The sequence below is a fragment of the Somniosus microcephalus genome, chromosome 2 (genome assembly GCF_052327205.1).
Source record: "Somniosus microcephalus isolate GS21.2 chromosome 2, FLI_Smic_1.0, whole genome shotgun sequence".
Lineage (NCBI taxonomy): Eukaryota > Metazoa > Chordata > Chondrichthyes > Squaliformes > Somniosidae > Somniosus > Somniosus microcephalus.
The window spans coordinates 348,475,997-348,499,983 of NC_140988.1; the positions used below are offsets into that span (position 1 = coordinate 348,475,997).

The 23,987-nt window shown below is 43.9% G+C and overlaps 1 protein-coding gene across 2 annotated transcripts in view; it reads left to right on the forward strand.

Moving 5' to 3' along the window:
* The first annotated feature begins 2,846 nt into the window (after positions 1-2,846).
* The window catches only part of ddrgk1 (DDRGK domain containing 1), a 99,407-nt gene continuing 78,266 nt past the window's right edge, over positions 2,847-23,987 (forward strand). The window contains exon 1 of one of the 2 annotated variants that reach the window (XM_085975508.1): positions 2,847-2,993. In XM_085975508.1, the coding sequence (XP_085831634.1) occupies positions 2,906-2,993 (88 nt within the window). In that variant the 5' untranslated portion in view covers positions 2,847-2,905. The remainder of the gene's footprint in view (positions 2,994-23,987) is intronic. The other variant, XM_085975507.1, reaches the window with a different exon arrangement.

Consider the following 23,987-nt stretch of genomic DNA (forward strand, 5'->3'; position numbering starts at 1 on the left):
CAGGTGAGGGCAGATTGTACTTGATTATGATGCTCTGCCCTCTCCCCACTACCTCCTGAATATTCTGCCCAACCCATATCATGCTCACACATGATAAACAGCTACTTGTGAGGGTCCAGAGGAGTCTGTATCTGAATTTGAACATTGTGATCACTCTTTCACTGACTACCACATGAGGTTAATATAGAAACACTTATTCCATGCAGAGATTCGTTGCCTTTATCACTTAAATCCTGCTCTTACAGAGTAGGGATTCCAGACTGATAAAACAAACCAAAGCTTTTCACTGCAAACCTAAGCAATGCATGGCTTCATCCAGAATGAACAGGCATTTTTTGACCTGGAATTTCCCTGCAGTTGCCTGTATGAGTGCATTTTATGCTTGGTTGACAGACCTGTGGTGGATTTTTATGTGTAGACATTACAAAAAGTCATATACTACTTCTGAGTAACCCATTTACCTACAGACTGACTCAGTGAGTAGTACAGGAATATGGAAACAACCTCAAAAGCCTCGTCCTTCATCTGTCACTCCTTGACCCACAGACAGTGCTGACTGCTGAAGAACTGCCAGAGTTAAAGGTGTGCTGTTGTGGTGATTTACAGATAGGCTGAAAGATAATGTAAGCAATTAAAAACAGGACACATAAAGTGAAGTAAAAATACATTATTTTAAATTACAACATGTAGCAAGCTGTCAATTTACAGCCATCATCTAGCCTTGTAAGAATACAGGAATGTTTCACTAATCAATAATATAAAGCCTGTGCCCCCCCCAAATAATCTGTGTGAAAGACAAACTAGGTTGAAGGGGCAGGCACAGTGTTTGAGACTATCTATAGTACATTAAAGGGTAAAAAATTACCTGTAAAAGTCTTGTGTCTAATGTACACTACCTATTAGTTACACTTGCTTCCTGTGTCAACATTTTGTTCATAGACTCATACAGCATAGAAAGCCATTCGGCCCACCATGTCTGTAACTGCAAACAAAAAGTCATATTAGGCCACAGCTGGAATACTGTGTGCAGTTCTGGTCACCACACTATAGGAAGGATGTGATTGCATTGGAGAGGGTGCAGAGGAGATTCACCAGGATGTTACCTGGGCTGGAGCGCTTCAGCTATGAAGAGAGACTGGACAGGCTGGGGTTGTTTTCCTTAGAGCAGAGAAGGCTGAGGGGGGACCTGATTGAGGTGTACAAAATTATGAGGGGCATAGATAGGGTAGATAGAAAGGAACTTTTCCCCTTAGTAGAGGGGTCAATAACCAGGGGGCATAGTTTCAAGATAAGGGGCAGGAGGTTTAGAGGGGATTTGAGGAAAAACGTTTTCACCCAGAGGGTGGTTGGAATCTGGAACTCACTGCCTGAAAGGGTGGTAGAGGCAGGAACCCTCACAACATTCAAGAAGCATTTAGATGAGCACTTGAAACGTCATAGCATACAAGGCTACAGACCAAGTGCTGAAAAACGGGATTAGAGTAGACAGGACACGATGGGCCGAAGGGCCTCTTTCTGTGCTGTTTAACTCTATGACTATTATTTACATAGAATTTACAGCACAGAAACAAGCCATTCAGTCCAAATCTATGTTTATGCTCCACATGAACCTCCTCCCACCTTACTTCATCTCACTGCATCGACAGATCGGCTATTCGCCTCAACCATTCCTTGCGGTATTTAAAAAAAAATTGTTCCTGGGATATGGGCGTTGCTGTCAAGGCCAGCATTTATTGCCCATCCTTAATTGCCCTTGAGAAGGTGGTTTATAATTGTAAAGACCTCAATCAGGTCACCTCTCGGCCTTCTGAGAAAAGAGGCCCCAGACTGGTCAATCTTTCCTGATAGTTGTACCCTCTGAGCTCTGGTAACAACCTTGTGAATCTTCACAGAATCACAGAAACCCCACAGTGCAGATAGAGGTCATTTCGGCCCATCGAGCCTGCACCGACACATATCCCACCCGATCCCCATAACCCCTACACCAACACATATCCCACCCTATCCCCGTAACCCCACATATTTAATCCCCCTAACACTAAGGGTCAATTTATCATAGCCAATCAACCTAACCCGCACATCTTTGGACTGTGGGAGGAAACCGGAGCACCCGGAGGAAACCCACGCAAACACGGGGAGAATGTGCAAACTCCACACAGTCACCCGAGGCCGGATTCGAACCCGGGTCCCTGGCGCTGTGAGGCAACAGTGCTAACCACTATGCCACCGTGCTGCCAATCTTGCTTGCTCTTTCTCCAGTGCTTCTATATCCGTTTCCTACATTACAACAGTGGCTACACTTCAAAAAAAGTACTCATTGGCTGTAAAACGTTTTGGGACGTCCGATGGTCATGAAAGGCACTATAGAAATGCAAGTCTTTCTTTCCTTTTGTAATATGGAGAGCAGAACTTTGCACAGTACTCAAGTGTGGTTTCAGTGGACATTCAAAACTGGTCTAAACTGATATATAATTTTTTTGCATATAAATATATAGAAAAAGACATTCTACTTTGGCTACATTGGACTCTGCTGCGTGTTCATCCTCCCAGCCAAACGGTGGCGCTGTGAGCAACACTGGTGTTCTCCGCGCAAACTCAGTAGCGCTGCCTGCGGCGTGACCCTGAGGACTGGCTCAAGTCACAAGTAGCGGGTTGGAAAGGGGTATTTGATTATTTGTTTTTAAAGTTCGTTGTCAGAAGGGACACCGAAAGAAAACGATACGCACGGACTAAACGTTATTTCACACCTTTAAAAGTGGGTGGAGTTCTTAAAATGCATCAGGCTAATTTGCAATCATGAGGCTTCTTCAGCCGCCCCCCCCCTAATATGCGCCGGGGGAGGCAGTGGTACCGCCCGGCGGGGGTTGTGACGTCATCAGGGGGGCGGAGACAAGGCAACGTAAACATGGATCCCGTCTTGTATCTGCTGGCCGCGGTGATCATAGCGATTCTGATCTTTTTTGTGTCGAGAGCAAGACGCGAGGTGCAAAAAGGTACGAGACTTGGGTAAAATTTATCTGCTGTTAAAGCGCGTACGGGCAAGCGGGATTGGTGTGAGGAGCTCCGGCCATCGGCCTCCTCACCGAACAGGAGTGGGCGCTCGCGCTCTGGCTCTGACTCTAACTTCAGCCAATCCAGCCGCCGGAAGTCCCGCCCCCCGGGCCGCCTACATGATTGGTTAACTGGCCTCTTTATCATCGGTGTTGCAGCCAGTGATTGGTTAGTTTTATTGTCAGTCAGTAGATGAATTCAACCTCACTATTCGGTGCACCAGTGGAACAGGCTAGTGTCTGAATAGCCTTTTCTGGATAGATAAGAACATAAGCGGAGTAGGCCATACGGCCCCTCGAGCCTGCTCCGCCATTCAATAAGATCATGGCTGATCATCAACCTCCACTCCACTTTCCTGCCCGAATTCCATATCCCTTGATTCCAAAAATCTATCTATCTCAGCCTTGAATATACTCAACGATTCAGCATACACAGCCCTCTAGAGCAGAGAATTCCAAAGATTCACAACCCTCTGAGTGAAGAAATTCCTCCTCATCTCAGTCTTAAATGGCCTACCCCTTATCCTGAGATTATGCCCCCTAGTTCTAGACACTCCAGCCAGGAGAAACAACCTCTCAGCATCTACCCTGTCAATCCCTTCAGAATCTTGTATGTTTCAATGAGATCACCTCTCATTCTTCTAAACTCCAGAGAGTATAGGCCCATTCTACACAATCTCTCATCATAGGACAGCCCTCTCATCCCAGGAATCAACCTAGTGAACCCTCATTGCACCGCCTCCAAGGCAAGTATATCCTCCCTTAGATAAGGAGACCAAAACTGTGCACAGTACTCCAGGTATGGTCTCACCAAGGCCCTGTACAATTGTAGCAAGACTTCCTTACTCTTATACTCCAACCCCCTTGCAATAAAGGCCAACATGCCATTTGCCTTCCTTAATGCTGTACCTGCAGGCTAACTTTCTGTGTTTCTTGTACGAGGACACCTAAATCTCTCTGAACACCAACATTTGAAAGTTTCTCACCATTTAAAAAATATTCTGTTTTTTTATTCTTCCTACCAAAGTGAATAACCTCACATTTCCCTACATTATACTCCATCTCATGCTGATAGAGTTAAGACGCGAGTGGAGCATAAATGCCGGCATGGACTGGTTGGGCCGAATGGCCTGATTCTGTGCTGTATATTCTTTGTAATCCTATGTAATCTTATGATTCTCTGACCGCCTGAAGATGTTGGCTCCTTCCATGCGTGCCGTCAGCACTCTGCTCAAGTGACTATTTTTCAAGTGTGAGTGTCAGTCGTTACTTGACCAAATGTGTGCGTAGAGAAGGAAAAGTCAGAGTTGAGTCTGATTCTGTTCTCGCCTGACTAAAGGGGAAAGGGAATTATCGGACTTCCCAGTGATTTGTGCACCAACTGGACTGTTCACTTTGAATTTTAAGAGCAAGATGTGAATATGAGTCCATTTTGAATAAATTAAAATAAGTTGTTTTATGAATGAAAAGACTTTCATAACATTACCTTGCAAACATGTTTCTTTTTCTAAATCATGTTCTTTAAACCAACCCTAGATTGAAGTCCTATTTACTATGTTCAGTTTGTGGGGTAGGGAAATGAGAAGTATTTGAATCTTGGATTCCTTGTTATCAAGAGGTGGCTCACCATTTACCATGGAGTGTTGTAATAGGATTTAGATATTACAGTAATACTCACATGAGCCTGTAGTTTCTCCATTGTGCTGAGTTTCTGGATTCACCTAGGCAGTTGGAGAAAACCTAGAGTGGACATTATTATATGGGTTTCCACAGAAAGGACAGAAGGAAAATCTCAAAGGAGGTTCATCTGAGCTGTTTGTGCAACTCCTGGCAGTTGGAGTAGAAATAGCCTGGGAACCTACCGGCCCCCCCTAATCAGCTTGTGACTGGAATGTACTAGAGGGTAATTAAAAAACAAAAAGCTAATTTAACACCATGTTATGAGCTGTAGAATGTAATAGGGCAGTAGTTTTGTAATGGACTGTGTGTATCTGAACAACCCAGTCAGAGGCATTTAGTTTATTTATTTTTGGGATGTGGGTATTGCTGGCAAGGCTACATTTATTGCCATTCCCTAGTTGCCCTGAGTGGTAGGCCTTCAACCGCTGCAGTCCTTCTGGTGATGGCGTTCCCACAGTGGTCTGAACTCAAACTCTAATCATGTGCTTAGTTTGAATTAAAACCCAAGGGTCTTCACTACTGGGTTAAGATGATACAGGATATTATAACTGCATGGTTGCATTAGGAACATATTTCTTTGCTAGAGTACCTTAATGAGATTTCAAAACACAACAAAACGACTTGACTAATTTAATGAATGGGAGGCAGTCTTACATAGACACTCTCTGTTGCACATGTGCCTTGATGTCCAATGCTGCTCTTGTAAGTCACATGAAAATTGCTACATAAATGTATTATTGTAGCGTATTTTCTCTGCATGCTGTATATGTCGCTTGGGCACATTACAGAGGAGTGCCCTTGAACCAGGGACATACGGTGATAATGTCCTGTGCTGAGCCATTCCTGCCTGTGTTATTAGTAGAACTTCTAATATTCTAATAATCTACCAAGTAACATGTTGCCCATGTTCTAGCCCTCACAAAATGCCTCACTCCCACGATTCCTGTCCTTGCCAGATTCTGCCGGCTTCCTGTCAACTTCAAAATTCTATACTCCGTGACGTTGCCAGAGTGTACCTCGGCACAGAAGGAGGCCATTTGGTCCGTCGTGCCTGTGCTGGCTCTTTGAAAGAGCTGTCCAATTTAATCCCACGCCCCAGCTTTTTCCTATAACCCTGCAACTTGGTCCTCTTAAAGTACCTGTCCAATTGATTTTTGAAAGTTCCTATGGAATCTGCTTCCACACCCTTTCAGGTAGTGCGTTCCTGATCATAACAACTCTCTGTGAAACATATTGCCTCATTTCCCCTCTAGTTCTTTTGCCAGTTATTTTAAATTGATGACTGGCCTGCTAGCCATAGGAATCAGTATCTCCCTACTTGCTCTATCAAATCCCCTCATAATTTTGAATACCTCTATTAGGCCTCCCTTAACCTTCTCTGCTCTAAGGAGAACAGTCCCAGCTTCTCCAATCTCTCCACATAACTGAACTCCCTCAACCCTGGGATCATCCTGGTAAACCTCCTCTGCACCCTCTCCAAGGCCTTGACATCCTTCCTAAAGTGCAGTGCCCAGAATTGTGCACAATACGCCAGCTAAGGCCTAACCAGTGATTTTGTAAAGGTTTAGCATGTCTTCCTTGTTTTTGTATTCAGTGCTCCTATTTACAAAGCCAAGTATCCCATACGCTTTCTTAACCGCCTTATCAACTTGCCCTGCCATCTTCAAAGATTTGTGAATATGTGCTCCCAGGTCCCTCTGCTCTTGCACCCCAACCTCCTCAAAATAGTACCATTTAGATTATACTGCCTCTCCATGTTGTCCCTCCCAAAATGCATGACTTCACACTTATTTGCATTAAATTGCATCTGCCATGTGTCTGCCCATTTCACCAGTCTGTCTATGTCCTGAAGTCTACTACTGTCCTCCTCATGATTTACTACGTTGCCAGTTTTGTATCATCGGGATAATTTGAAATTGTACTCCTAGACCCAAGTCCAGGTTATTTATATATAACAAGAAAAGCAGTGGTCCTGATACTGATCCCTGCGGACCCAACTGCATACTTCTCTCCAGTCAGAAAAACACCCATTCACCACTACTCTCTGCCTCGTATCCCTTAGCCAATTACATACTCGAGTTACCACTGTCTCTCTTTTGTCCCATGTGCTTTTATTTTCCGAATAAGTCCGATATGTGGCACTTTATCAAATGCCTTTTGAAAATCCATATATACATCTACTGCACTGCCTTCATCAACCCGCTCTGTTATTTCATCAAAGAAATTAATCAGGTTAGTCAGACACGATTTGCCTTTAAATCCCTGCTGGCTGCTCCTTATTAACCCATGTTTCTCCAAGTGAGAATTAATGTTGTCCTTGTCAATGGTTTCTAGTACTTTTCCCACCACTGACGTTAGACTAACTGGCCTGTAGTTACCTGGTTTATCCCCCTCCTTTTTTGAATGGGTGTGTAACATTTGAGAGCCTCCAGTCCTCTGGTGCCACCCCCATATCCAAGGAGGAGCTCCCATATCCAAAAATATTTCAACAAAAATTAAAGAAAAAGAGAGGAGCGTTCCTGTCACTCTGGAGGGGTTACTATTTTCAGTAAAGACAAGTTCAGTGAACTGTGGCTGCATTTTGTCATCCACCTGTTGTCTTCCCCAGTTATTATTTCATCAGTTTGGTGGGGCAGCCATTTTTGACATCTGTCCGTTGAAGGAATTGTGACTAAGTGCTTATGCCCATCAGTAATCCAACCCTATTGCCATCTCCCTGGGGAGTCCTTGGGCAGGTCCCTGGTGGAATAGGTTGTTTGGCAATTTTCTATGTTGGCTGTCAGCGGACCTTTATGCTGTAGCAGTTGCCGTATCTACCTACTCAAAGGCTTTGTATGTGGTATGTGTGACATGTTAAGTGTGTCTCTGTAGCATAAAATAATCCTACATTAAAACAGTGACTACACTTCAAAAGTACTTAATTGGCTGTAAAAAGCACTTTGGGACGTCCTGAGGTCATGAAAGGCACTAGGTAAATGCAAGTTAAACATGCAGATTCACTGAAAAATCGACTACTAATTGCTCAAACAATTTTTGTGATTACTTATCCCAGCCATGTTCTTTCTTTAGCCAATAAACGCATTTTCAGCTCGTCATTCAAGCTCTTTCAGAGGTGTTTCTGTCAGCCTGCCTGACCAACTACTCCCTGGCCTCCCCCCTGCCCAACCCAGTCACACAGGCTTTCTGGACTGCTCCAACTGCTCCCTGGCCTTGTTTCCCTACCCCACGTCTTTTTATCATCCCACCTCAAGTGCTCGGGCTCTGCTCCCAACCTTGTCATTAGGCAGACCTGACGACCTCTCTACTGGCTTTCTGTATTCCTCCCTCAACAGCAGCTCCCCTCGGTCTAGAATTCCTCTCTTCCCCACCCATGGAGTCTTGCTCCAGTCCTGACTGGTACCCATGAGCAATACCACATGAGATCAACTAGTCATTTTATGTTTTGGATGAAATGTTTATTTTCTTTTGAGAAGAAAACTTGTTAACAGGTGAGGTAATTGTTAATAAGACATCAGTGTGTTGCTGATTGGGTCATTTGTGTTGTCGTGCTTTCCTCGATCCCTGACCTGGTAAATTGCCTTTTCAGGCACTTTGCTGTATAATAACTATCGTTTACCTGGAAGAACCCAGTCACACTTTTATTACAATGACATAACACGCAAGCAGTGCAAAATTGGTCTCACAACACAAATGATGTGGGTCAGAATCCTAGAACTCCTCCCTAACAGCACTATGGGAGTACCTTCACCACACGGACTGCAGCGGTTCAAGAAGGCCTTAAAAGGGGAATAGTTAATATTGGAAAGTTACTTCTTTGAGTTTGTAAATGTGCGACCTGATAAAGTCATTTATTTCTTTTATTTGTTTATGGGATGTGGGCGTCGCTGGCAAGGCCAGCATTTATTGCCCAACCCTAATTGCCCTCGAGAAGGTGGTGGTGAGCCGCCTTCTTGAACCGCTGCAGTCCGCATGGTGAAGAAACTCCCACAGTGCTGTTCGGGAGGGAGTTCCAGGATTTTCACCCAGACCAATTTGCACTGCTTGCTTTCTATGTCATCATTGTAATAAAAGTGTGACTAGGTTCTTTTCCGAAACACAAACAAATCCACTTGAAGCTGCCCATATTTCTTTTTTTTTAATCACGGTGATGAATGCTGGAGAATGGTATTTTCTTTCAATCAACATAACAAAAACAGATTATCTGGTCATTATCACATTGTTGTTTGTGAGAGCTTGCTGTGTGCAAATTGGCTGCTGCATTTCCCACATTACAACAGTGACTACACTCCAAAAAAGTACTTCATTGGCTGTAAAGCGCTTTGAGTCTGTCGGTCGGTCGATTCTGTTAATTCTTGTTCAGTTGCATTAAGGATTCCCAGGACAGGTATAATATAGCCAGATGCAGGATAATGCCAAAACAATTTGCCTAATTCCAAACTCTGAAGAACCCCATCTACATCAGTGTGATCCAGCCATTCTTGTACCCTTTCTGAATGAGATTGCTAGTTTACTTCCAAGTTCTGTGTAATTTGTTGCTGTGGACCCAAGCCCATTCGAACTGCATTGAGTTAGCCCAAGCTCATTTCACATGGGTCTTAACAGTCATGAGAGCGATTGAGAGACCTTCATCCGATCATTCAGGGCCAATTTCAAACCTAGAACCTGAGATGAAAGGCCGGTGTGCTAACCCAGTGTGCCACCCAGTCACCCTGTAGTCTATAAGTTTTTAAAAAATTATTTAAAATAGGTTACAGCTTTTAAAATAGGTTATTTTACCTGCAGCCTCCTTTAGGACTGAAGAAATAGTTATACCTTCTTCAAAAGTAATATTACAATGTTTAATTTATTGAACGAATCTCCAACCACTTTAAGGAGACAGTAACTGTATAGGTATTTGTCTTTTTATGGGCTTTTAAAAAAAAATTAATTGGCTTATTTTGCATTATAATTGTACACCTAAAAATGCCCTTTGTAGAGCACAGGAAGTGCATTTCATTCAACTGAACGTGAAGCAACACATGATGCTTGGTGAATGCATCCACTTTGAAGAAATGCCTGTATGTGGAGCTGTACAGAGGCGCTTTTCAGCTAAAGATTATTCGATTAAATGCAGGAGGCAGTTACAATGAAAATGTGGGATGTACAAGGGAGCAAATATAAATTGAAAGAACTACTCGCTCACCCCTCAATTACAATGAATCCTTTCATAGAATCTGTTGTTCCCCTTTTCACAGCATCCAACTGCCTTTTATAAGTTTGTCCCTTTTTATTGTACAAGAAAAAATTACATAACCTGAGCACCTCTACACTTTTTGTGTTTTAGGAAATGGCTGACTTTCCAATACTTATTTGATCTTTTCTTTACCAAATTGGTTTTCAGTTTCAGTATAACTGCTCTTGACTGACAGTAATGGTGTTGCACCAGAGGAATTGTGTGGTTTCAGAGTAAGTACTTGAATTCTTGGGCAAATGGTAATTCAATATTTCCCTGTCTGTTATTTAAAAACAAAATCCAAGTCTGGTACTTGGAGAAAACATAATTGGGCGAAGAGACTATATGAAAATGTCATGTGAATCAGAAGGTACTAGTGACTTTCTACTTTCTCTATTGTAAAAGATGCAAGTCCTTTAAACTTTTTAAAAAGTGGTGTACTTGATGTAACCTGACTGCAAATTGCAGACATACTAAAAAGAACATGTTACAAAGACTAAGCTTGGAGAGTGGCTATTAATACAGCTAAAATCATTTTGAAACAATGAGGGGGAAAAATGGTGTAACTCCTTAGTTTGGGGGAGGGTGATTATATTGTGCCATTTATGAGAATGACTCTAGTGTTCCCCCACAACGGCAGTGGAAACTTGTTCTTTCTCCATCACTAAGCCATTTCTAGTGTTGATAATTCAAGAGAAAAAGGAAAAAGAAATCCATGATGTGTTTCACTTTAATGCAGATGATTAATTTGCCTGGCTTTCTTGGAAACACATTTTTGAGTCACCACCTAAATTTGGGTAAATTGTAAAGGGTACAAGCCCACCAGGTTTTTGGGGCATTGTCAGTAATGCCATTTTAATGCAGGTAATTAATGTAATGAAACAGGCCAAAGTCTCTCTCAGGCTAGTAGTTGAAACATTGCTGCTCAGGTAAAAAGTTAAACCTGGGTTAGGTAATCAGATGTCACTATAACGATCAACTGACGATTAACGCAGAAAAAAGAGCTTAAAGGGTTTTATTATTTTAACACCCATTATTGTCAGTCAAGAACAATTAGACTGAAATACTGACTGTGGCAATTCTGAAAGTAAATATCAATTTGGTAAAGCTAGGACATACTCAAATAAGTCTTGGAAAGGCAGCAAATGCCCAATGTTGCTTTCCTATAACATGCATATTTTTCAATATTGGCGCACCTTTACATCTTTCTGTAATTTTTAGTTGAATATTGTAAATACAAGGAGACAAATTTATAAAAGCCCACAGCAACAACTACAACTTGCATTTATATAGCACCTTTTAACGTAGTAAAACATCCCAGGAAAGAGACAGTTGGTTTGCTGTGACGAGGGTCAGTAGCTGTATATCGAAAAGATGAACTAGATGGCCCAGAAATTCGGGTCGGGGGCTTCCCGCGGGTGCAAGCCCCCGACCTGCGCTTACCTAGCGCGCCGGCCGTTGAGCTGTGGGCCCGCGTGGAATTCCGATCCTGGGCCTCCTCCAACTGCCAGCGCGCAGTGCTTGCGTATCCCAGGGGCGCAGTTAGTTCGAAACGTCCCCTGGGATCACGTGGGCCATGGAGAGCCAATGGTAGCAGGGAATGCTTCATTCATAAGTTTGACAGGAAGAGCTGTCAAACCTATAAATACTATAAGCCCCAAGACATCACTAAAACTTCAAATAATTTTTTTTTAAATTACATTTTTAAAATAACTATAAATTACATGAAATAACTATTTTAAACAATTTAAATTTTTGAAAAAAATAATTACATTTTCTAATGGGGCTAAAAATAAACTTACCTTTCTTTAAAGTTTTTAAAAATAATAAACCTGTGGAAAAAATGTTTTAATTTTAATTAATTCACCACTTACCTTGTTAAAAGCAGGCCATGCGCCTGCTTTTTAGAAGTGTAACTGCTGGAGACTTACCCTCCCGGAGAAACCTGCAAAAAAAACATAAGTTCGATGCGCACGCGCTGCCTCTCCGGCGCACGCGTTCGACCACTGAACCCCTTCTTTCAGGGGAACGGAAGTGCCGGTTTCCCATGCATGCACGAAACTGGCACTTTTGTTGGGCCGACGCGTGAGTACCCCGTGCGTACTCACGCGTTGGGACCCGAATTTCTGGGCCGATGTGTTAATTGGCCTCCCTCATTTGCACTTGTGAATATTGAACAGTGATCATAGTATCATAAGGTTAGATTAGCTATGGAAAAGGACAAGGAGCAATCTAGCGTTAGAATATTTAATTGGAGGAGGGCCAATTTCAGTGGGTTGAGAACGGACCTGGCTCGGGTAAATTGGAATCAAAGATTGGCAGCAAAACTGTAATTGAACAATGGGCTGCCTTTAACGAGGAGACGGTTCGGGTACAGTCGAGGTACATTCCCACGAGGAGGAAAAGGTAGGGCAACCAAAACCAGAGTTCTCTGGATGACGAAAGAGATAGAGAGTAAGGTGAAGCAGAAAAAAGGGGTGTATGACAAATGTCAGGTTGAGAATACAAGTGAGAATCAGACTGAATATAGAAAGTTCAGAGGGGAAGTGAAAAAGGAAATAAGAGGGGCAAAGAGAGAGTATGAGAATAGGCAGCTAACATAAAAGGGAATCCAAAAGTCTTCCTTAGGCATATAAATAGTAAACGGGTAGTAAGAGGAGGGGTGGGGCCGATTAGAGACCAAAAAGGAGACCTACGCATGGAGGCAGAGGGCATGGCTGAGGTACTAAATGAATACTTTGCATCTGTCTTCACCAAGGAAGCAGATGCTGCCAAAGTCATAGTGAAAGAGGAGGTAGTTGAGATACTGGATGGGCTAAAAATTGATAAAGGAGGTACTAGAAAGGCTGGCTGTACTTAAAGTAGATAAGTCACCAGGACCGGATGGGATGCATCCTAGGATGCTGAGAGAAGTAAAGGTGGAAATTGCGGAAGTACTGGCCATAATCTTCCAATCTTCCTTGGATATGGGGGGTGGTGCCAGAGGACTGGAGAATTGCAAATGTTGCACCCTTGTTCAAAAAAGGGACAGTGACAGCATCGATACGACATTGGCTAAATGACAGGAAACAGAGAGCAGTGGTGAATGGTTGCTTTTCGGACTGGAGGAAGGTAGACAGTGGTGTTCCCCAGGGGTCGGTACTAGGACCACTGCTTTTCTTGATGTATATTAATGACTTGGATGTGGGTGTACAGGGCACTATTTCAAAATTTGCAGATGACATAAAACTTGGAAGTATAGTGAACAGTGATAGACTTCAAGAGGACTCGGACAGGCTGGTGGCATGGGCACACCCGGAGCAGATGAAATTTAACGCAGAAAAGTGCGAAGTGATACATTTTGGTAGGAAGAACGAGGAGAGGCAATATAAACTAAAGGGTACAATCCTAAAGGGGGTGCATGAACAGAGAGACCTGGGGGTATATATGCACAAATTGTTGAAGGTGGCAGGGCAGGTTGAGAAAGTGGTTAAAAAACATACGGGATCCTGGGCTTCATAAATAGAGGCATAGAGTACAAAAGCAAGGAAGTTATGATGAACCTTTATGAAACACTGGTTCGGCCTCAACTGGAGTATTGTCCAATTCTGGGCACTGCACTTTAGGAAGGGTGTGAAGGCTTTAGAGAGGGTGCAGAAAAGATTTACAAGAATGGTTCCAGAGATGAGGGATATCAGTTATGTAGATAGACTGGAGAAGCTGGGGTTGGTTTGCTTAGAGCAGAGAAGGTTGAGAGGAGATTTGATAGAGGTGTTCAAAATCATGAGGGGTCTGGACAGAGTAGATAGAGAGAAACTGTTCCCATTGGCGGAAGGGTCGAGGACCAGAGGACACAGATTTAAGGTGATTGGCAGAAGAACCAATGGTGACATGAGGAAAAACTTTTTTACGAGTGAGTGGTTATGATCTGGAATGCACTGCCTGAGAGGGTGGTGGAGGCAGATTCAGTCGTGGTTTTCAAAAGGGAGTTGGATAAGTATCTGAAGGAAAAAAATTTGCAGGGCTACAGGGAAAAGGGCGGGGGAGTGGGACTAGCTGAAGTGCTCTTGCAGAGAGCCGGCACGGGCTCGACGGGCCGAATGGCTTCCTTCTGTGGTATAACCATTCTATGATTCTATATTTCTTCAAGGGCAAGCTAATGAAATGTGTGATTTGTAAACACAATTCTACGCCAAGAATAGAAAAAACCCCATGATTACTGGAAAACTGAAATAAAAATAGAAATGCACAGGAGATCGATCGCTACCTGAATGAAAATAATTGTATTGGGTTCTGGATGGTTACACCTCGATAGTTGGCAGGTCATTCTCTTTTAATGCCAGTCGAGCTGATGTGCACGTTTAGCATTTTCTGCTTTTATTTGCAATTTGTGCACCATTATATCATTGTTACTGTAACTTACACCGTGGTCAGGAAAGCTGGTTAAAAACCATAAACAGTCATTTAAAAATTCCTTTTCTGGTTTTTTCAGTTATTGTTTACACTCGCATGTGCAGCTATCACAGATAAGCTAGTTCTCTAAAACCCGTACCCTTGTACGAGATGAAGGTCAACATTACTAACCTTCTCCTCACTGAAACTTGCACCTTCATGTCGCTGGTGTCTATCAGCACCTTTTTCTCCCTGCTCTTTCTCATCTCAAACAGAAGATTCCTGCCAACGACTGTTGCACTCGGCTCTTGCTGTGCTGTGATGTTTAAATGTCAACTCTCGTTACTGACTTCAGTCCTGGTTACCGCTGCTGATTTAATATAATCTCTCACTTTTTGTATTTAATCTCCTGGATTGTCTTGGGTTTTCAAATGAGCAGGAACCTGGACTGAAATTGGGTGGGAGAGTTCTCATTTTAAATATCAACGCAATATGGTTGCAAACAGTCTGTGTGGAGGGTCCGTTTCCCAAGATAATATACCTTTTAAAGAATATTTTCACTATTTTTGTATTTCACCCCCCCACAAATTTTCTCCCCTCCTGAATGTATTGAATTCACAGACCTTGTCAAAATAGTCATTCTTCACTTATGACCTCAGACAGCAGCTGACTGAAGACCATTTTGTGGACATCATCAAGATGCACCTGGTCGTAGCCTCACTCGAAAGCCTACAGTGTAGGAATAGACCAGAAAAAAGTCAAGGATGAAGGTAATTGACTAGGAAGAAAGAAAATTATAGCAATATTAAAAGGGGACCTGGCCTAAATTACATGGACAGCAAAATTGGCAAATAGGGCTGTATCAGCAATGAGAAAAATATTTAAATATTAATCAATCTCTCATGGCATGGCACACAAGGAGTCAAGACCAAGTGCAGTATTCAGGTCAAGTAGGGTTAGGAGGTGGGGCTATAACTAAATTCAAGTGGGGGAGGCGGAGGAGTAGGACGTGTGGATAAGGACCGGGAGGAGGAGGGGATGAAGGGTGGGGGGTGCATTAATGCAGAAATGGTGGTAGATGGCAGTGTGCCGGGGCTGATTTTCTTCAGTGGAGGTAGGGTGAGGTCGGGGGTGGGAGGTTACCCGGGTGCAGTGGGCTGGGGTCCACTTTCTTTACAGTGGAGTGGGAGGGGGGAGTTTGGGGAGGGGTGAGGTGCACGGGGCGGGGGGGGTGGTGGAGGAGAAGGACGGGGTGGAAGAGAGCGGCAATGTACCTTAAATTATAAGATTTTAAATGGAGTAGGGGAGCTGATAGGTTTAGGTGTGTAGATACAGAAGCCAGTGGCAGTACAAGATGATAGGTCATTAAAAATGCAAATGGAATCATTGACTTTGTATCTAGAGGCATAAAATACAAAAGCTAGAAGGTAATGTTGAACTTGTACAAGACCTTAATTAGCTTGCAGTTGCAGTATTGTGTGCAATTTTTGGCCTCCCATTATAGAAATCATATAAAAACACTGGAAAAGGCGCAATGTTGGTTCACTCGAAGTTTACCAGGGACGAGGGGTTATGGTTATGAAGAGAGCTTTAAGAATTTAGGACTTTTTACGAGAGCTGACCGCCTGGATGTCTTCTGGATTATGAATGATTATGAAAAGATTACACACCATGTGGCTGTCTCCACTAGATGGCAAGAAGTTAACGAGGGCAGAAAAATAATCACAAATATAATTCAAGGAGGCTATAAAAAAAATCTGTTTATATAGGTGCTGGTTAGAATGTGGAATTCTGTGCCAGAAGCTGCTGTTGGAGCAGAGTTCATAAATTCTTTTAAATGGGAATTGGATAGTTGCTTGACAGAGAGGACTATTAAAGGGTATGAGTGAGGAGTGAACAGGAGAAAAACACCAACGCACACTTGCTGGGCTGCATGGCCTGTTTCTCTGCTGTACCATTCTATGATTCTGTGACCTGTATGCTTTGCAGTAGGAGTCACTGGCTAGTCATGAGGAGCAACAACAACTTCCATTTATTTCTTCTTCTTAGGCAGATCCTCGGAACCGAGGATGACTTGCTTCCACATTAAAAATGAGTTCTCGGGTGACTGATTTGTCCAATGCAGGACCTACAGTCTCTGTCACAGGTGGGGCAGATGGTGGTTGAAGGGGCGGATGGGTGGGGTGCTTGGGTTGATGTGCGCTCCTTGCGCTGCCTGCGCTTGGCTTCCGCTTGCTCCCGGCCAAGAGACTCGAGGAGTTCGACGCATTCTCGGATGCTTCTCCTCCACTTTGTGCGGTCTTCGGCCAGGGATTCCCAGGCGTGGATGGGGATGTTACACTTATTTATTCCATTTATTTAGTGCTTTTACTGTAATCAAATATCCCAAAGTGTTTTGCACTCACCAGGACATCTGAGCAGGGATGGGAGATGAATTAGGAGAGATGACTGAAGGCATGGTCAAAGGGATAGATTTTGAGGAGCCTTTTGAAAGAGAGGAGAGAGGGAGCAATGCAGAAATGTTGAGAGAAAGCATCTGGAATGTAGGGCCAAGATGTCTGAAGTCTTTGACCAAGAGCAGAATGGAGAGGGTGGGGGGGCGGGTGGAGTGCAAAGAAAACCAGAGTTTGAAGAGCGGAGGATATGCAGTCGGTTGTCGTGCTGAAGAAGATTTCCAAGGTCCGGCCATAGAGGGATTTTTTAAATGAGAATGTAACTTTTGTATTCAATGTGTTGTGGAAGAAAGCTGATGGGAATTGCTGAGGCCAGGGGTTTTGGGGGTGGAACTTTGTGTGGGATAAGATGCAGATGTCAGAATTTTGGATAAATTGTCAAATGAACTCAGAAGACTGCCAAAGAGAGCACATTGCCGTAATTGAACTGGGAGGTAACAAAGATGTAGAAGAGAGGTGAGCTCGGGGCAGAGGCTGGCAGTGGTGCAGAAAGGGGAATTCGGTCGACTTGGTGGTGGCTACAATATGGGATTGAAGTTCATCTTGGGTCAAACAGAACAGAAAGAACGGGCACTGTGTAGTTCTGCTTCAGGAAACAGCCTGGGAGGGGAATGGAATTAGGCTAGTGTGTGAATTTCTTTGTGAGAGTTGAACAGTTTTGCTGATGTTAAATTGGAGAAAGTTCCATTTAATTGAGGAATCAAATATGAAACCTCTTTTGTATGGCTTAGTACAGTGTTGTCCAGTAGAAATCGTTGATTAGCCATAGGCATGACTATGGTGACACCATTTTATCCACATGCACTACAGGAAACTCTCGATTTACCGGCACCTAAATAACCGGAAATCTCTGTTAACCGGCAAAATTCAGGAGTAGGTTCAGTTAAGTTTTACTTCATATTAGTGGCCGTTCCTGGATCTGTGGCTGTGCAACCGGGGTTCCTGCACCTGTTGCTTAGCAACAGGGACGCCTGGATCTTGTGGCTGGGGTTCCTGCACCTGTTGCTAAGCAACAAGGAAGCCTGGATTTGTTGCTGTGTACGGAGCTCTCGTACCTTTTACTATACCTCTCTGTAATCCGGACTTTTTGATGAACTGGCACCACGCCGGTCCCATCGGTGCCGGATAAAAGAGTTTCCTGTAATTTGATTAGAAAACGCCTTACACACACAATACAGGTATATGTACTGTACTTCACATGTTTATTTACTTAAACATCTACCACCATTCAGTGCAAAGCTTTTTCTTACACCAATTTCTGGCACAAATTTATCAGACGCAGCATATCTTAATGCAGCCTCTAGGCTTTTTTGTCCAGCGGTTGCGAGCGGTACTTTGACTTCATCAGAGTGATTGCTGAGAATGTTGACTCGCATAACGAGACGCGGCAGATCCACCCCTGCTCTCCATCCAGAACGTGGTCGGATGCTGCTTGTCCTTTGCTGTGACGTGTTCTGCCGGAGCTGCTCGTTATTGGTGGGTCTGGAGCGGTTGTTCCAATTGGTCGAGCTGACTACAGACCTCTCCATACAATGTTGCTGGTGAATCCATGGTATTGAAGTCCGGCGTTTTCACCTGTGGTACACGTTCATTTAGCAGGTAAGCAGTAACCAAGGAAGTAAATCACACACCATGATCAAAAAACTCTCGCGGCACTTTGCTTTTCATCCTAAACAAAAGCCAAATACTGCAGATGCTGGAAATTTGACGTTGGAGTTCTGATGAATGGTCATCAAACTGAGATATTGGGGTAGATTTTCCCGAACCTGTCAGGAAGAAGGCGGGACTTCCCCTTTCGGGTCTTTGACCTGCCTACTTCGACGTCTGGACAATCTGTGCGATTTGACCTTGTTGAGCCCGCTCAGCAGGCTAATTAAGGGCCACCTGGCAACAGGTGACGTCACAGACTGAAATTTCATCTATCAAGAGTTCTTGACAGATGAAATATCAGTGTTTCACAGCTGTTTGAAGCTGTCAAACACTGACAGTCTGAGTTCTACCATGAGTCATTCTGCACAGACTCAGTTAGAACTCTTACCGGCACTCAAAGCTGAAGGCTGTCACTTTTCACAGATCGCAGCCATTCAGCTTTAAGTACCGGCTGAATGATGTGCTCCCGATGGCTACAGGAAGAAAGGCTGTGAAGGTAAGTACAGGTAAGTAAAAGTTCTTTACACACTTTAGACACACCAAACACACTTACCTTTACACTCATGCACCCATCACTCACCTGAGCGCCAACATCGCGACCCCTCCAACTCCTTCAACCCGACGGCCCGCCTGCTCTAACCTGGCGTGGTTTGGAGTCGTCAGGGAAACCCACATGAAACCCCTCAAAATAGGGATTAGGCTAAAAACTGCCTGTTAACAGGTAGTTAATTGGCACTAATCCCTTCCTGCCTGGTTTCGGCGGGTCCCAGTGCGGGGCGGGTACCCGCCGCCCCTGAAACTTACGTTGGGCGGGATGGTGTCGGGACCCCCAAATTCGGGATTTCCCCCCCCCCCCCGCCCGCCTGAAACCCTGCCTGATGGCTCCACGAAAATCTAGCCCATTAACTCTGTTTCCCAGTCCACAGATGCTGCCTGACCTGCTGAGTGTTTCCAGCATTTTCTGTTTTTATATTTCTGCTTTTCATCTTACCATTTTACCAACAAATCCACAAAAAGGTTAATGTACACATTGTATACGCTGTGTGAATATGAGTATTGAGTTCACATGCCCAACGACACGGCCTATTACTCATTTTTATTTACTACTCGAATGTAATTAGCCACATCTGGATTCCCAATTAGCCACATGTGGCTGATGTATTGGACAACACTGGCTCAGCACTATGTTCAGACTGTTGTTTGAATTTTATGGTTAAACAATTTGATTCTCCCTTTATTTGTCTCCTCACTGCTGAGATACTCGTCGTGAGATATTTCCAACCCCATGTGGCTGTGTAGTAATGACACGATTGGCATATGCAAACACCAGCACTCAATGACACGTGCACCAGTAACCATTGTGGTGCAAATCAAGTGCTAGTGTAATAACAGATGATGAGGTTATGGCTTTCTTTCCAATGTGACCTCATACCCCTCTAGATCCAGCAGATTCTGCTAGCCTGTTACTGTTACTCTATTCATCTATTGTTGCTAGTTTCCCCTGTTCCACAGTGCTCGTTGAAAAGAGCTATTTTCTGCTTAATAGTAATTTTCTGGTTGTGCCCTTTCATGCAGTACCTGTACTTTGTTTTCATTATCGCCTTAACAGGGGACATCAAGTTAACCATTAAGTTAACTCTGTTAAATAAACCAGAATATGTTGAGGTAAGATGTTATAACAGCATATGCTGAGGGTGGTTAATGTTTGCAGTACCAGGGAAACCAGAAAGGTTTATTTCAATGTCTGTCTAAATTCTACACAGTTAACAGGCCCCAGTCACTTTACTGAACCTTGATGCTGCAGTAGTAGGCAAAATGCTAGAATCTATTATTAGGGACGTGGTAACAGGGCACTTAGAAAATAGTAATATGATTAGGCAGAGTCAACATGGTTTTATGAAAGGGAAATCGTGTTTGACAAATCTGTTAAGAGTTTTTTGAAGCTGTAATTAGTAGGATGGATAAGGGGGAACCAGTTGATGTACTGTATTTAGATTTTCAAAAAGCATTCGATAAGGTGCCACACAAGAGGTTATTACACAAAATTAGGACTCATGGGATTGGGGGTAATATATTAACATGGATTGAGGATTGGTTATTGGACAGAAAACAGAGAGTAGGAATAAACAGGACTTTTTCGGCTTGGCAGGCTGTAACTAGTGGGGTATCAGTGCTTGGGCCTCAGCTATTTACAATCTATATTAATGACTTGGATGAAGGGACTGAGTGTAACATATCCACGTTTGCTGATAATACAAAGTTAGGTGGGAAAGTAATCTGAGGAGGACGCAAAGAGGCTGCAGAGAGATATAGACAGGTTGACTGGGCAACAACATGGCAAATGGAATACAATGTGGGGAAGTGTGAAGTTATCCACTTTAGTAGGAAAAACAAAAAAGCAGAATATTTTTTAAATGGTGAGTGACTGGGGAATGTTTGCACTCAGGGACCTGGGTGTCCTTGTACATGAATCACAGAAAGTTAACATGCAGTTACAACAAGCAATTAGGAAAGCAAGTGGTATGTTAGCTTTTGTTACAAATAGATTAGAGTATAAGAGTAAAGGGGGGAAAAATTCGTTTGATTTGCACAAAGCAACTAGCGCCTGGGCGAGGCGCCGCTAATGCCTCTTGTGAAATTCAGCGGGAGGTTAGCGGCGGCGGTAACCGTTAGCTCCCCGCGGCGCTGCACCGCCGGCAATGATGTCATTGCCATGCGCAGCACCCCGGCTGCAATCTTCGGTAGCGCCCCCTGATTTACCGCCAGACGCTATGCCCGACGGGGTCAGGGGGGCCTACCTGCGGCTGGGGTGGTACAAATTAAAGGGAAGGTGCCGTTGCTGTCCCCGGCCTTCTGAGCAGCCCACCCCACCCCCCGCGCGGAGTGCCGGCTGCGCTCCGTGAGCCCGGCACTTCTCTTGAGTGCCGGGCTCTTTTGCCGGCACTCCGATCCCTGGTGGTCCAGCACCACGTGCCCCGGGTTGCGCTGCGCAAGGCCCCTCCCCTTTAATAAGGGGAGGAAGGTCTGCAGTACCGCGGCACGTAGCGCTGCAATATTCACTCGCGGCGCCCCAAGTGGGAGGCGGGGCGCTTCCAGTAGTGCCCTGCCTCCCTCTTGGGGTGCTACCGGTGAATTTCGGGCATGGGGGTGCTAACCTTTAGTGCCCCAAAGGGGGCACGACCCAATTTTTCCCCCCCAAGAAGTCTTACTACAATTATACAGGGCATTGGTGAGACCACACCTGGAGCACTGTGTACAGTTCTGGTCTCCTTACCTAAGGAACAACATACTTGCCTTAGAGAGAGTGCAGCGAAGGTTCACTAGACTGGTTCCTGGGATGAGGGGATTGTCCTGTGAGAAGAGATTGAGTAGACTAGGCCTATATTCCTTAGAGTTTAGAAGATTGAGAGGTGAGCTAAATGAAACATATAAAATTCTTAAGGGGCTTGACCGGGTTAATGCTGGAAAAATGTTTCCCCTGGCTGGGGAATCTAGAACACGGGGTCACTGTTACAGAATAAGGGGTCGGCCATTTAGGACTGAGATGAGGAGAAATTTCTTCACTCAAAGGGTTGTGAATCTTTGGAATTCTCTACCCCAGAGAGCTGTGGATGCTCAGTCGTTGAGTATATTCAAGACAGAGGTCGATAAATTTTTGGGAACTTAAGGGATATCGGGATAGTGCAGGAAGATGGAATTGAGATAGAAGATCAGCCATGATTTTGTTGAATGGCGGAGCAGGCTCGAAAGGCCAAATGACCTACTCCAGCTCCTATTTCTTATTTTACCACAACAAAATAGTAAATGTTTGGAATAATATACACTCCTGTGCTATAGAACTGTGTAGCAAGATAACTGAATTGGGGATAATCCCAGATTGTTGCATTTTTGTTCAGACTGTTTGATTTTCTAGAGTATAAAAGGAACATTTGAACTTCATGTTGATTTTTTAATAGGCAGTTATTAACATATTTTATATCAAACTTAGCAGTAAAACAAAATCTTAATCATTTATCTGATTGCTGTTCATGTAACTTTGCAACGCACAAAATGGCTGCCGCCTTTGCGAACATGCCACAATAAATGTCCCAAAATAGTCAAGCCTCAAACTATCCTTGAGCATTGTCATGGTGGATCTGCTAGTTTGTGATTAAGATGTTTAATAATTTTTATATTTTGACACAGCATATAATTGCAAGCATTTCAACTTTATTACACACCATTTTAATCCAAGGACCCTTCTGTGCTCCACTTGAGATGTTGAAAAAGAGCAATCATTTTTATTGTTCTTGTGTTCAAATCTAGACCCTCGTGTTTTTATAATGCGCATGTTTTCAAGGTTCATCCATCTCCTGCAAAGTGCCCTATTTACTTTCCTATCGGACAGCTTGCTGGATAAGCCAACATGGACTTCACAGCGGATTGTGTTTTCTGCGTAGCCGTGTGTTAAAATTGTTGAACATTTGACTCCTATTTTCTGCTCTAAATAACAGAATTTGGCTTTGGTTCAACAAAACACCTTGGGAGAGGTGGCCTCTGAACTGGGACAGTCTGGAGATACGTTGGAGTCTGGTCAGTATACCCACACAACCAGGCTCTATTGCTGAATTTTCAATGGGAAAGCAATATGGTCACCGATGTGTAGGGGATGGTGTGTGGATCAGCTTCCCCTCTGACTTCTGAGCGGTTCGAATCGCTCCCACTCCCTTGATTCTAGACCTTGGGCTTATTTGGGGGTTGTGACAAAAGTGCAGCAGACAACTGGTTTTGGTGCAAGAAACTTTGATCTTTATTCAAGAAAGAAAATATAATACAGCAATCTTCTACTCTAATAAAAATGGGGAACACTTTGATACATACGAGGGAAAATACAGTAGAAAAATACCTCACCCCGCCCAATCCCACTTCCTAGCTAAGTTGGACTCTAGAGGACCAGGAATAATGCTCACCAAAACGAATCCTTGACAGTTGAGCTGGTTCGCAGTTTCGGGTTTCGCTGGATGTGTTGGTCGGTGTCTGCCGTACCCCGTACGCGGTAGAGAACTTCGACTATTTGCTGGTCAGTCTTCGCGAGTCCGCTGATGCGGTAGGGTGCGTTTTGGATCTATGGGGTGAGACCCCTTTTTTTTGGTAGTGATAGGGTTTAGCGTTCCTTTTAAGTAAAAATCTTACCCGGGGTAAGTCAGGAATAGATTGTAGAGTGGAAACTTTCGAATCTTCGGTTTTTCTCCTGAGTTTTTCTTTGGTCGCGGTGGCTCAATATTACCGGATTGGTTGGTGGTAATATTTTGTTGGTAGTTTCGTAAGGCTCTTGTTGCCACGGGGTGTCCGACGATGTCCTGGGTCACTGAAGCTGTTGAACTTGGGTGTACGGTAAAATGCTGCCCCGTTTCGATGCTTCGGTTTCTCTTGTGTGTTGCTTCTGGGGCGAGCTTTCTGAGAGAGAACTTCTTGAGTTGTCTCGAACTTCTGTAGAGTTGACCTTCTTTAGAAAATAGGCCTTTAATTATACTAATTGGGGCCTCCTAATCTGCGCGCCAAATCAGTCCCGGTTTATTGTTTGATTTGGGC